Below are 15,018 nucleotides of genomic sequence, written 5' to 3' on the forward strand. Positions count from 1 at the left end.
GAAGAAATTATAGAAGACTGAAATATCACATCCAAAGAATAGTGATTAATGGAATAACGTCAGCTTAAAAGAATTCCCTATGGTTGTGCCACAGGACTCTGTATTTAACCCTCAATACTTTTATCAGCAACTTATAGGAAAGCAGACATTTTTATCCAATTAGAATGAAGCCAAACCAGGAGGGTGACTGCACTGGCTGACATAATCAGGATCCGAAGAGCTCTGACAGTGCTAAACGATGACTAACCAGACTCACAAAATAAAATTTATCAGACGTAAACAAAATCTTGCAGGAGATTAGGGAAAGGGGGGTGGGGGGAAAAACAAAACAAAACCTGTATGACTCCAGGAAGTAGGGAAAGGAGACCTGGCTTAAAGTATGGGAAATACCTAAGGGGCGTGGCTTGACTGAAGCCAAGTCTGCAACAGCTCTTCCAGGGAAAAAGGAGAGAGCAAGTGCAAGGAAGAGGACCTGAAGAATGGATCTGCAGGGGCCTGGATGGGCAGCTCCAGGTTTGGAAAAGGATAACAGTCACAAATGATTGTTCCCTTCTGTTTTAACTTCAGACAAAGCAATATCTGAATCAAAACTAATTGTGTAGTTACTAAGTAACAGCATGGCAAGACTCAGGAATGTGTAATTTAGTACTTTAATCGAGCTTATTTGACTAGGATAACCCGTGCTTCATTACCTGGTAACTGTCCATGTCCTCCTCTTCCTCCTAAGAGAAAAAATATATTATGCAGAGCCGAAACAATCATTTATCCAAGAATCAGACTACGCTAAAGAAGTTTGAATCTTTTCCCATACTTTATATTTTCTACTTTAACGAATACGCTTTTTCATCTCCCACCCACGCTCACCCTCACTCTCGGTAGTTGGAGTGAAACCTTGAGCTTCTCATAGGAAAGTGAAGAACCTCATTTGACCTTTTCAGGGAGCTAGTACAATACTCTCCCCCTGCTGGGTTTATAGTCCCACTCCCCAGGGGAAATCAAACACCTGCTGGCAAATAGTCTTTATGAGCCAGCAGGGGGTTTCTGCAGAGGGGTGGGGGGGGCGGAAATCAGGCACTGAGGAACTCCTGGAGGCTGAGATGTTTTAACCCTCACTTTGCCGTGTACCAGGGAAAACCAACAAGCTGGTGCAGTGGTTCCACGCAAATGCAATACAGTTAAAAAAAAAAAAAAAAAGAAAGAAAAGAAAAGAAAAAAAGATATCCAAGAAAATAAAATACTGAAAGAATTGTTTGTGGAAGGCAGTTTTCTGACAGGTTCCAAAAGACTCTCTTGTCTGGTTGGGTCTGTCAACAGAGACTTACATGGATGGTTTCATGCGTCTTGGCCGATCTCGGCGCCCTGACTTTTACACATCCAATGCCAACAGACAATATACATTCTTCCATCAGCGGTAAAGTCCCAGACTCCTGCACAGACTTCACTTCCACTTGGACTCGCCGGGACTGCCCCTGTATCACAGACAATTTTAAGAGTTTCTCAAAATCGGTTTGATTCCCAAAAATTTGGTTTAGAGAGACCCCTACAGGCTGATGATGAGAAAAGCATTTATCTTTAGAGATGCTATCTCACCGTATCTTACATGTTTAGTAGTAAATTACAAATTCAAAAACTAATCAGGAACAAATACATGGCTTAGATATTTTTTCCAACAAAAAAACACTTTAAAACAATCTAACAAAGGAAATGCAAAAGGCTAGACAATATAAAATGTTCCACTTACTAATAAGCACATTAAAATAAGCATGAAACACCTTTATTTTCACTTACTAAGCTACCAACTATCTTTTAAAAAGGCAATTTACAATATTGCCCAAAGTTTACAAAAAAGGCAATAACATACACTGTTGGTGGGAATATAAATCGGTAAAGCTTTCTGCAGGGCAATTTGCCTTAAAAAATAAGAATCCCTTGACCCAGCAATTCAACTTTCTAGGAATCTGTTTTAAGTAATCATATATGTACATAAAGAATCTTACAGCAATGTTAAGAATAACAAGAAATTAGAAGCAAATTAAATGTACAGCATTGATAACTGCTTAAACTATAGTATATTAATGAAATATTTACATGGTCATTAAAATATTGCTATAGAAAAACATACATGATATATAAGTTAAAGAGTACAGTGACAGATGTTAACTAGACTTCTTTTACAAAAGCAGATTACCAAAGCCAGTATATATAGTATGATCCACTTTAAAAAATAAGCAATCAGAATAATAAGAATGATTATACTATCCTGAATTCACTGCTCTCATCCCAAAATAAAATAATTTTAAGCCAAGTTGCAAAATGAAGAATTGATCAGAAAGAAACTGTTCCTTCTTTAAGTATGTTTTCACAATAAACACTATGTGACTTTGAATATTTACAATGAAGTAATTTTTAAAAGAAAATTCTCAGTATCCCCAATCACTGACTTCAAAGTTGGTTTATAAATTCTAGGAATGTAAAATAGAATTTGAAAAACAGAATCTCAACATGTAATTTCAAGTCAATTACCCTTCCCCTCTTCTATTGGATTTTAATTCCCAAGAGCTTTGTATCATCAGGAAAATCAGCTTAGGCAATGATTGATTCTATCAAGCTAGATTTAAAGAGATGGGTTGCAGATGTCTTTAATATTTTCCGAGGACTATGCATCAGATATTTTGTGCAAAGAGTAACTCAGAAAATATTTTAATTGTCTGAAATAGTTTAGTCATTTCAATTAGCTACCTTTGGTTTTCACTTTGCCTGAGACAGGAAGTGACCTATTCGGAATGTGCGCCCAAACGTGAAGCGTGAAGTACCTATACTTTGGGGGAGGATACAGGATAAAGAGAGAGAAAAATGGAGGGAAAAGATCCAGGAATGGCTTAATGCTTCACAGAAAAGCTTTGAACAGCTTTACCAATACATAAACTATTAGTGAACTTCTTGTAACTGCCGATATTTGACTATTTTTTAACTACAAAACTAGCAAATGCATGCAGTTAATCTAATCAGTTCTCCTCTGCTACTTTCCTGTTGGAGAACAATAGGTTCCAATTTTGAATTCTAATAAGTCTACCATGCAAGGCCCTCCATGAACTAGCTGCCCCAAGCCTCTATAATCTCTTCGGTTACTGCTTCTAGCTCTTCCTACAAGTTACTGATACTTTCTACCCAAACTTACCTAATTCCACCCTCTATCTTTATTCCTGCCATTTATATATGAAGAACCCTTCCAACATGATTCTTTCACCACCCAGGTCAAGACGCACATCCTTCAAAAAAGCCTTTCCTGATATACCCGAGATATCTTTGAACACTTTTAGTAAAGGTTGCCAGAAGTGTGAAAAACACTTAAATATTCAATTTATACTAAACCACAGAAAATTATCTGGTCTTGCCTTCCGGGAGATGAAGAATTTCTAAGGCATCCAAAGAGGATATATATAGTTTTAACAGATGTTCAGGAAAAGATGTTCTTCACACCCTTATGAATCCTATTTTATGTATATATCTCACACTATATTTTAAACTAATTTCCTTTTGCTTTTAGTGCCTTGTCTATACATGAATGGATTTGCTAAAATTCATTTGCTAGGGTCAGAGAACAAGTGCTTATCATTTTCCTCCTCCTAAGACATTCAGAAACTTATAAGCAAACTTTTTCCTTTAACCTTTTCTCATATTTTGCTTTGAATGATTTCAACATTCATTTTCTTGAGCCATTCTAATATTTTACTACTGTTTTAAAGTATGGAAACTATCACAGGCAATAATATTCTACTAAACGTTGACTTCATGTAAAGAATAGCAAACGAGTATTTCTAAGTCTTACATGTAAATTCTATTAAGATACTCTCATCTTTAATTTGCAGCACAGATACTACAGATCACATCTGTCTGGGGTTAAGTGACAAGTCCCACACGTGTCTCTGCTGTATTGGTTTCTGGCAGGTATTCACATCTACCTAGCTGCATTTACTTAACGTGTCCTATTTACCTAACGTGTTAAGTAAGATAGAAAAGATATTTGGTCTTTGTCCTCAGTTCCTGGCACAGAGCTCCCAAAACTCTTGAAATTTCCTTAATGATAAAGGTGATAGGTGCGTCTTTTAACCATGTGACTTTTCATTTGGTCACTTAGGCAGATCCCTAGGTGGCTTCAGGATTGGGGCTGGTCGCCAGGAAAACCAAGCCTTGATCAGAAGGTTGGAACTTTCAGCCCTACGCCAAAACCTCAGGGAGTGAGAAAAAAGGGGCTGGAGATGGGGTTAATCACCAAAGGCCAGTGCTGTCATCCACCACGCCTACGTAAAAACCTACTAACGATGGGGTTAGAGCTTCCTGGCTGGTGAACACGTCAGGTGCTGGGAAGCTGGCGCAGCGAAGGGCACACAGCAGCTCCTCAATCTTCCTCCACACCTTACCCCATGCAGCTCTTCCGCTTGGCTGTTCCTGAGTTGTATCTTTTACAGTAAACTGGTAACAGTAAGCAAAGGGCTTTCCTGAGTTTTGTGAGTCATTCCAGCAAACTATGAAACCTGAGAGTTGCGGGAACCCTCAACTGTAGCCAAGTAGGACAGAAATGTGGGTGACCTGGGGCCCTGATACTTGCAGCTGGTATCTGAAGTGAGGGCAGTCCTGTGTAAGTCTGGGCCCTTAAACCTGTGGAGTGTGATGCTCGCTCTGGGTAGTTAGGGTCCAAACTGAACTGAATTACAAGACACCCAGTTGGTGCCTGCAGAGAAGCAGAGAACTGGTGGGCATCAGAGGGAAAAACACTTCTCATCTCCCATGTATCAAGCACTGGGCTCCATATAGTATTTCTTTTTTTTTTTTTTTTTTTGCGGTACGCAGGCCTCTCACTGTTGTGGCCTCTCCCGTTGCAGAGCGGGGGCTCCAGACGCGCAGGCTCAGATGCCATGGCTCACGGGCCCAGCCACTCCACGGCATGTGGGATTCTCCCAGACCGGGGCACGAACCTGTGTCCCCTGCATCGGCAGGTGGACTCTCAACCACTGCGCCACCAGGGAAGCCCCATATACAGTATTTCTAATCCTCATAATAACCCTACAAAGTTGGTGTTATCACCCCGCTCCACTTTACACCTGAGGAAAGGTTCCGGGAGGTGACTGAACTTGCTCACGGATATACAGCTAGGCCATGGGACAGCCAGAACCAAACCCCAGAATGTTAGACTCTGAAGTGCTTGTTCTTTCTGCCATGTCACACAGCCTCTCCTTGTCTTTATAAATGTTCTAATGCTCCTTGATACGTTTGTTTTGTTTCCTACAGTTCAATTCTAAGTCACTATAAAGCTTATCTTTTTCTTTTTTTAAAAAAAATATTTATTTATTTGGTCGCACTGGGTCTTAGTTGCAGCAGGTGGGCTCCTTAGTTGCAGCACGTGGGCTCCTTGTTGTGGCTTGCTGGCTCCTTAGTTGCAGCTTGCTGGCTCCTTAGTTGCGGCATGCATGTGGGATCTAGTTCCCTTGACCAGGGATTGAACCCGGAACCCCTGTGCACTGGGAGCGCAAGCCTTATCCACTGTGCCACTAGGGGAGTCCCCAAAGCTTATCTTTTTCTTACTTAAACTTCACAGAAGCTGGTTTTAAATACTGTAAACAGCTTTATTTTTGAAAATGAAAGAAAATACACGTGAAGGGAGAGAAAACTTTAATAAGTGGTCTTGGCCAATCTAGATTTCATTATCCCTGATGTTTCTGCTAAAAGGAATCCAATATTAACCTTTACAACACCAAAGAATTCAATGTTAACATTAAAAATTTCATTACCTGCCGGAGTTGGAAGATTCCACCTGTTGGCACGTCCTTTGCAGGAATTACCTCTACAGGGCAGTATTCACCATTCTCATTCTGTTCCAAGATTTGAACCCAGAATTCCACTTTCCTGGTGACTTCGCTCCATCTAGGAAATAGTTGAAGTTCTTGGAAAATCATACATTTCTATTTCAATACAGGCAGCTTAGGATCCTACACATGAGAATTAATGATGAAAATAACCTCCAAACAGAATAACTCAGTAGAATTATCTGTAGTTCAGTGAGTAATACACAAATACATACTGGCAAATGTAATTAAAAGCAAAGTTCAACAAACAACATCAGAACTAAAAATGATGCCTTTATTTCATTCAAAAAGGTATGATAATTACAAATCTATTTCAAAGTGGTTATTCAAAAATTTAAACATTGTTATCAGAAGTACAGAAGTAAGTTGCAGTGATTATCTTTTCATACAGCAAAGGTAGTGCTGTATGCTTTGGTGACTGGACAAGTATCTCTGCTGAGGTCAATAAGAGAATCAAAAAAAAAAATCCCAATGTCTAATTTAGTATTTGGTAAAACTTTCTAAATACAAAAAAAAGAAGAAAATCTGCTTCTCATCTATAATTAGATGCAGTACAAATATATGCTCTTTCAGTCTTTTCCTTTTAACTCTTCTGTTTAAAATCCTGGTCAACAAGTAAGCCTTCCTCCTTCCATGATTAATGCTACTTGAAAAGAACTTTGAGCTAAAGATAGAATAAGTAAGGGACTTCCCTGGTGGTGCAGTGGTTAAGAGTCCACCTGCCAATGCAGGGGACACGGGTTCGAGCCCTGGTCCAGGAGGATCCCACATGCTGCGGAGCAACTAAGCCCGTGTGCCACAACTACTGAGCCTGTGCTCTAGAGCCCACGAGCCACAACTACTGAGCCTGAGTGCCACAACTACTGAAGCCTGCGTGCTGAGCCAGTGCTCCACAACAAAAGAGGCCACCGCAATGAGAAGCCCGCGCACCGCAACGAACAGTAGCCCCCGCTCACCACAACTAGAGAAAGCCGGCACGCAGTAACGAAGACCCGACACAGCCAAAGATAAATTTATTTAAAAAAAAAAAAAACCATGTAAACCTGAATTCCAGAGTATATCTTGATCTATTTTCTCTACAGATGATTAATTAGAGGTATTTCATAATGATAAGCAACCTATTCTCCAAAAATTCATTTCACACTTCATTCCTAACTACCTATTTCTTAACTTTTTCCCATCACTCTTCAAAGTTCACTCCTCCAAGGAAGTTTAACTGCGCTGTTAACACCGTGGACACAACACCAGCTATTACTGGAATACTGGTAATGCTCAGGAAGGGGTAACCTTTATAAATGGCAATATTAATCTCTAGCAATTTTTTAAAATTATAAATGGAATCAGATGGATATCTAAAATTCACCTGTCCCGAAGACTGCGTGTTTTCGCTTGGATAATCCCCAAATCCCACAGGGTTGGGTTTTTCCGAGGATCATTCATCTTATGGCCATAGACTTCAATTGCCAAAGCCCCTTCTGAAAGGTGCTCGATAAAGTCTTCAGTGATGCCAACAGAAAATTCCTGAAAGGAAGTAAGTACAGAAGAAGAAAACACCTTCTAGTGACCTTACAATTACTTACACCTGACATATCCTCACTTCATCATGGAGAAGAGAAATAGAATGTTTTAGCCATAGGACAAAACTATCATCCAACACCCATAATGAATGCTCAGATGGCCCGAGGTTCTTAACTCTGATTTTTAAAAAACTTTTCACCTTGAAAATCTATTGTGAAAGACCAGCACTGTATTCTATTTTGTTAGCAATATTTTGGGAGCTATTTTTGAAAGTATAAATAATTATATTAAGAATGACAACAATGATCTACGTCTTGATATAAAAGTTATTACATCCAGTAAGGCAGCAGTGTGTTGGAAAAACAATTTTTTCCAGTTTTTAGGAAGTTAACTATCTCCAATAATAAGAGAGAAAGGAAATAAATACTGATCATCAGTGCAAATAATCACCTATTTTAAAAAAATTCTCCTATCTGTCCATCTTTGTACGATAGATGTAAAACAGCCTCTTGCAATAATTAGGATTAAGCTCTAAAAAAGTTTATTTTAAAAAGTCATAGAATCTCTCTCTCTCTCGATCTTTAGCACAACAAAAGTATTTCTGTTTTAAACAGATTAGAAAGAGACCTCTCTCTCGGAAAAAAAAAAAAAAATGAGATGGCTCAAGTGAGATAAAGTAGAAAAAGAGAATTTAGAATCTGACAGTCCCGGCTCTGCTAGTTACTAGCCATGGGCAAATGACCTCTGAACCGACTTCTTCAGCTAAAAAAAGCACTGTCATCAAATACAACTGTGGGAAAGAGCAAATGAAAGAATCACAAAGTGCTGAACAGAACATTAGGGGCTCCACAATGCTAGTTGTTGTCTCCCTATCTTCACTTTCTCTAAAACACTAGTTTCCTAACCTTCCCAGATGACAGTTTCTCCAGTAACTCATACAAAACATGGATTCCTTTTGGAGAAGAGTAGACATATGTACATGTAGTCACACAACAGTTAACTTTTGATGCTGGAGGAGCTACATGCACTGACACTATAGTTCTGCTTTTCCCCCAGGCTTACAGAGATATAATTGACATATAACGTTGTATAAGTTAACATGTACATACAGTGTGTTGACGGCACTTTAGTCTTTGACTCCAACCCCACTCTAAGAACCTGATCCAAGACACAGACTGGTACCAAATTACTCAACAAAATATGGGTTGTTTTTTGTTTTGACCTGAGTAATTAAATGCTGCCCCAGTCTGGAAAACACACTTACATTGCACTGATCAAAGACAACCATGCACTGAGGTTCCTTGCTGACAGGAGAGGATGAGGTATCCACCTCGGGTGCAACAATTACCGGCTCCTGTTGATCCCAGAAGTTGTATTTGCAGAATACAAAGTGGGACAGATGCTGTGGCAAGCCGGTGGCTTGAAGTATTTTAACCTGAAGGAAAAGGAAGACTGTTTTTAACTCAGAAAGTTCCAAGAAGTACTTTGAGTCAGAGACACAGGCTCTAGTCCTGACTGTGTCACTAACAGTCGGTTTACGTTGACCAAATCTCATTCAACCTGGGCTGTATTTTTGCATCTGTGAAATGTCATATTTAGTGAGAGGTTGACACAGGTATCAGTAACCTTGAGGATATACAAGTGGACATTTTAAAGCATTTACAGGCTGATGAAGAACATTTAAAATTCTAGTTTTTTATATCATCATCATCTTCGGAAGAAGAAAGTTCTCAAACATCAGCACCATTCAATCATACAAACTCGGCCAACTATGGATAATACGGCCCAAGGACACAAGATTGTTAAGAATGATGAATGAAGAATGAAAACAGTGTGCATACCAGTAAGCAGTAAATATTCAGAAAAGGGCAAAAAAAATTTGATATTTTAATGTATAATAAAGAACAAGGTTCTCAATTGGAATGTTACTTGCTACTAGAGCGTTTTTGGAAAACTTTAAAAGCATCAGGAATGTATACTCTGAAGATCTGGAGGGGTGAACGGAGGAGACAAAAGATGGTGACCGCTGACCATTCTCTGCAGCGATGTGTACGATGCCTTCTCCGTGCAGATTCAGGGAGGAGGGCCAGATCAAAGGAAATGTGCCCTGGACTGCTGGGGTGTGGGGTTTTGTGATAACTACGTGCGATTACAGAAGTATGTGTTTAATCAGACCCGAACGCCCCCAGAAGAAATGCCCATAATAGATTTTAAAGCAGCCAATGGTCTAAATATTTCTTTTGGCAGGCAGTGTCAGGTTGATTTTTAACTTTGTGATAAGTTGTGGAAGAAACTAAATCCTGAAATTAACTAAGCTAAATTCTGACTTCATAATCCATGAGGCCAACCTTCAGGCGACTGCACACTGATCAGTTATCACGCTCTTCACCTGGTCGCTTCCTACATGTTGTATGACGCACTCTAAACCTCCAGTACGTAAAATAAACAAAAACAGATTTGAGTATGTGGCAGAAGTTTACATAGTTTGGCAACCACAAATGTTCTTACTGTTTAACGAAGCATTAATAATGACACAGAAAATCATGCAAAGCAGACGACCATTTTCTTCTATAATGGGTAAGCAACGGACGGGCACTCCTGCTATTACTCACTTTTTTCTGTGATGGCATAGAGTTTGAAACATCTAGATAGCAATTCCCAGGCTATGAAAGACAGATTGACTAACACATTTTGTTTCTCCAAACCAAATAGAGCCATTAGTATTTGGCAATTAATTTTTCATTAAATTTTAAAAACCATGCCCTTTTCATTAAGTGTTTAAAATGCTTATTATATTCTTTAAGATGAGGCAATGTGGTATTTGGGAAGATTGCAATATTCTGGAGTACAAAGATCTAAATAAAAATTTCTGCCACTTATTAGCTTCTGTTTATGAGCAAATTACTTTAATTCTTAGGCTTAGTTTTTCTCCTATGGAAAACAGGATAGCTACCTAATGATAGATGTGTGAGGACTAACCATACCAATGAAATACAATGAATGAAATCACTACCAGGCGTTACGTGGATGGATGTTCAATACATACTTCTTTGTGACTGAATTCCATCTGAAAGTTAATTTTCTTTCTTAGAAATCAATTTCAATTTTAAGATTGAAATAAATAAGAAAGCAAGGTTTCATATGCTGAACTCTCTCCCCTACAGGCAACTCCTCAGGAATGAGACTGCAGGAATAAAGAATATCGGGAATAAAAATATCAGGAATGATGTCTAGAACATAGGTTTAAGTATTTGCTTGCAGAAACCAAAATCACCACCAGGTGTCAGAATACCACAGACTTCAACTTGCCACTGCTCAAGACCTACAGCCCAGAAATGTCGGGAGACACTGATGTTGTTCGCGGTTTTAAAATATACTAATTTTATTTAATGTAATTAAAATGATCAATATGTTAATATGTGCATACTTTTTTTCATCACAGAAAAATAAATCTAGTCTTCTTTTAAGGGCCAGTGATACTCATCACCTGTGATATCTTAAGTGCCCCCAAACTGGTATCTTTTGTTTTATTCCCCACCAATATTTAACTACCATACAGTTTATTTGTCTTCCTCCTTTTACACAAAAGGCTATTACACACTCAGAATATGGTGTCTAAAAACCACTCCCCACTGAAAGGGATCCAGTTCCCTTTCAGTGGAGAAATGGTCTGGGACAAGGAACGTACAGTCTGCGTCACTCCAGAGCAGGAAAGCTGGCACACTCTCTGAGGGTTAGGGTTGTATCAAAGGACTCAAGAGCCACCCGAAGAGGCCTCCACGGGCCAAAGATGGGATTGTTTGAGCTTCGATATAGGTAATGAATACAATGGATCAAAACACACCAAGTATATTTAAATCCAAGAGTTCATAATGATATGAAGACCAAACCAAAAAAACCTCACTTGTCGCTTTTGCATAATAGTAGGAAAACCAATTCATTATTTTGAAAACTAGTGAATAAAGGGAGAGAATGGAGCATTCACCCTGCCTTTTAGATACAAATTGTACCTCTGAATAGCAAAATAGTTGACAGTAGGAAGGTTCACTCTACAGAATTCCAGCTAATAAATGAAGGGATGATAGAATTATTTTTTCTAACTCCTAATGAAATACCTAGGTAATAACCATCAACGATTGCTAACAACCCCAAAAGAGAACCAGACATGACGTGCCTTCTGATGGAAGACACCTCACCCTGTAAAGGATCATCGCCCCTCCCCTCCCCCAGGTCACCTTTATATCTAACTCCCAATTTACAGCAAATACACCTTAACACAGTAAATAATACCAATCAGCAAAATCCAGACTATGAGAAAACACACGATGACAATGCAGTTTCTACAATAAACAAATTGCAGGGTGAGAGAGAGAGAGGGCAAGCAGGAGGGAGCAAGCATAAGGGCCAGAGCCTAAAGATTAAAATATAAAATAGACTAAAGACGCCAAGACGACCAGGGAAACTGACTGGATATTTCATGATATTAAAAAAGTATTAACTCTTGATCATGATATCCTGGCTAGGTTGGTTTTTTAAAAGTCCTCTTCTTTTGGAGATATATATACTAAACTATTCTTGAAGAAATATGATGTCTGGGATTGCTTCAAAATAATCCAAGGGAAGGGGACAGCGGAGAAGCACCTTGTGTATATGAACGAAACAAGACTGACCATGAGTTGATAGTCGAGGGAGAATGAATAGGGGTCAATGACACTATCCTACTACTTTTCTGTATGTTTGATATCTTCCATAAAAAAAATTAATACATTTTAACTTCATTTAAAAAAAAAAAAAGCCTAAGTTACCCAGTGACAAAGATACATTTCCCAAGTGAGACAGTACCCTCACATGTTACTTCACTAATGGTAAGTTTCACAGGTTGCATCTCTGGTCCATCCCCTTTAAAGTGGGCCATTATGAGTCACAAAGCCTATGTCTCCCCATCTTTGATAATCATACAACCTCAAAGGAAATGTTCTGAAATCGAGTACAGTACAAAGATTCACCGTTTAGTGAATTAAGAATACTTCCCCATCACACGGAAGCAATGGACCGTCAATTACTAATTGAGGCCTCCTAAATACATGGAAAGTGGCCCAACTCTAACAGCTTTAGCTGCTCCATACCTGTAGCTGATGCCTAACTTACTCCTTTCAAAATGAAACTCAATTCTAGAAATATTTACTGAGCTACAAGCCTGGACCTAGGATAGACTATGAAATGAGAGTGAAGTGTGGGCTTCCTGGCCTCACCTTTGAATGGCCTCCTCACTCACACACGGTGTCTAAGCCCCTTGCTGATTTCTCGTCTTCAAAAACCTTTTTAAGTGGTGCCTGGGTGATTCTCAACCCATGGCACCCTGGCCCACTAGAGTGTGCCTGGAAATGCACGATGGGATGTTCTCCTTGTCGTAATGAGTGAAGAGGCGGCCCTACTTATGCTGACCTAACACGCGCCCAAGCAACCACCCGTGACGATACCACAGCCCCCTAGGGAGAGGACAGCTTTACATAACATGCTCTCCTTCCAGTTCACTCTGAGTCTCATCTTTCCAGAAATATCCCTCAGACCTCACTATGTGCATTCATTGATGACCCCTACTCTGTGTCCCAGAACAACTCCTATCTACCCCTCTCAGAGCACACAGGACACACAGTACTGGAGTCCTCCGTTTACCTCTGCGTCCCCCAGAGGTGCACACCAACTACACAGGTTGCTCCCCTGACAGCACGAGTCCTGCCTGACTCATTTTCATATTCCCAGCGCCTGACAGTGTCTCACAGATGATACTCAACACACAGTTCAGGAACAGTATGCGTGGGAAGAGCAGAGAGGAAAGGGTCTGGGGCGAGGACATGACGGGACAGCACAAGCAAAGGCATGCTCCTGAAGAGGAAACAAGAAACATGCAAAGACAGGGTGAAGAGTGGCTTAGGCGGCTGCTTAGCAATAGGACCAGGGCTGGGACACACCTCCAGCATCAGAAGAGGCCCAAAAGGAGGAGGAAACCTGTGTGAGAAAACTGGCTTCTCTAGAGAGAAGTTCAGACAAACTCAAATTCACATAATTTTAGGGCAGAACAGCCCAGAAGAAAGAGGTGACGTATCCAAGGGGTCACAGAGGAAGGGAGTGGAAACACCTGGCTACCTGGAATGTCAGGAAAATGTGATGAAATACGGTTTCTAGAACACTAAATACTAAAGATTTATTTAGAGACAGATACTTTCAAAATTTGAAAAAGGACACAGTATTTACTGTCTAAATACCCACAATCCTCAAAACCAGCTGCACTTCTACTACTTCTAAAGGCAAGTGGGCCTTACCATGCACACGAGTTTGTTCTCCTGGGTCTCCTTATCAAAGGACGCGTCTGCAGCATCATCACCTCCCGCAATTCTCTCCCCGATGTCACCACTAATGCGCATCACCTCTACGTGCAGCCGGCCTGCCACCTACAGCAGTGGGGACAAAAGCAGATCCTTTCTCCAGATTTTGTTCTTTCCTCTGTTGTACAGTCAAGTGGTTAGCTTAGTGGTATAACAGGTTCTACCAGTTACTTTTCCTCAAAGTATTTATTTGGAATAATCACCATCCAGCAGTATGGAAACACAGATATTAATAATACACATAGATAATGCCTGTCGTTATTGATGAAAAATTATAACAACAATTTACTATCACCACCCTGTTGTTTCTCAAACTGTTCTCTGCGGGGCACAAGGCACGAGGAGAAAACTAACCTCTCCCTTCTGGTTGATGATTGGAACAGCATATTGTAACTTCACATCATAGAAGAGGGACTCCAGGAAGACATTAGCCACCCCAATGAGACTATGATTTTCCTGCTCATCATAGAACGGATCTGCACGCTTGAAGTAAGACCGTATCACCTTTAAAGAGATTCGAAACATACAGCTTCAGAAAATCTCTTAAAATAAACGAATTCAACCTACCACTTTTTGATGCAGTCTAATAAAGTCACTAAACTTAGCTGAAGTATAGCATTGTATTGCATGCACGCACACATGCACGCACACACACACACACACACACACACACACACTCTTCCTCATTCCCACTTAGAATGGTGGTCAGCACCCTTCACCCATGAGAGAGCAATCCCAATAACACATCATTACTTTCACCATTTCTTCTCCCTTACGTGGAAACCTTGCTGTGAAAATAGAGAAAGCATACATTCACTAGAAAAATCAGCAGAGTGTACAAAAGTACTCTATTTTTCATTCACATCTATTCCACCTGTCCCTACCAAATCGTTAGACACGCTGCTGCTAATGAGAGGTGACCCCCTTACAAGAGTGTGGTTTGCTTGTTATTTGTTGTTAATGTTATTTCATTTCTAAGTTGAAATAGGAGAGGAATACAGAAGAAAATGGAAAAAAATGTCATCTAACTATAAGAAGTCATTTTTATTGATGAACATTTTTTTTTTTTTTTGCGGTACACGGGTCTCTCACTGTTGTGGCCTCTCCCATTGCGGAGCACAGGCTCCGGACGCGCAGGCTCAGCGGCCATGGCTCACGGGCCCAGCCGCTCCACAGCATGTGGGATCTTCCCGGACCGGGGCACGAACCCGTGTCCCCTGCATCGGCAGGCGGACTCTCAACCACTGCGC

At 40.1% G+C, this 15,018-nt stretch overlaps 1 protein-coding gene across 2 annotated transcripts in view; it reads right to left on the reverse strand.

Annotated features, from left to right (window-relative positions):
• KIF13B (kinesin family member 13B) overlaps nt 1-15,018 on the reverse strand; it is a 187,670-nt gene that overhangs the window by 61,289 nt on the left and 111,363 nt on the right. For both annotated transcript variants that reach the window (XM_030879140.2, XM_030879138.2), the window contains exons 20-26: nt 14,123-14,272; nt 13,706-13,834; nt 8,647-8,817; nt 7,228-7,385; nt 5,790-5,922; nt 1,323-1,469; nt 693-722 (exon numbers count right to left, since the gene is read on the reverse strand). In XM_030879140.2, coding sequence (XP_030735000.2) covers nt 693-722; nt 1,323-1,469; nt 5,790-5,922; nt 7,228-7,385; nt 8,647-8,817; nt 13,706-13,834; nt 14,123-14,272 — 918 coding nt within the window. The remainder of the gene's footprint in view (nt 1-692; nt 723-1,322; nt 1,470-5,789; nt 5,923-7,227; nt 7,386-8,646; nt 8,818-13,705; nt 13,835-14,122; nt 14,273-15,018) is intronic.

Source organism: Globicephala melas, chromosome 6 (genome assembly GCF_963455315.2).
Source record: "Globicephala melas chromosome 6, mGloMel1.2, whole genome shotgun sequence".
Lineage (NCBI taxonomy): Eukaryota > Metazoa > Chordata > Mammalia > Artiodactyla > Delphinidae > Globicephala > Globicephala melas.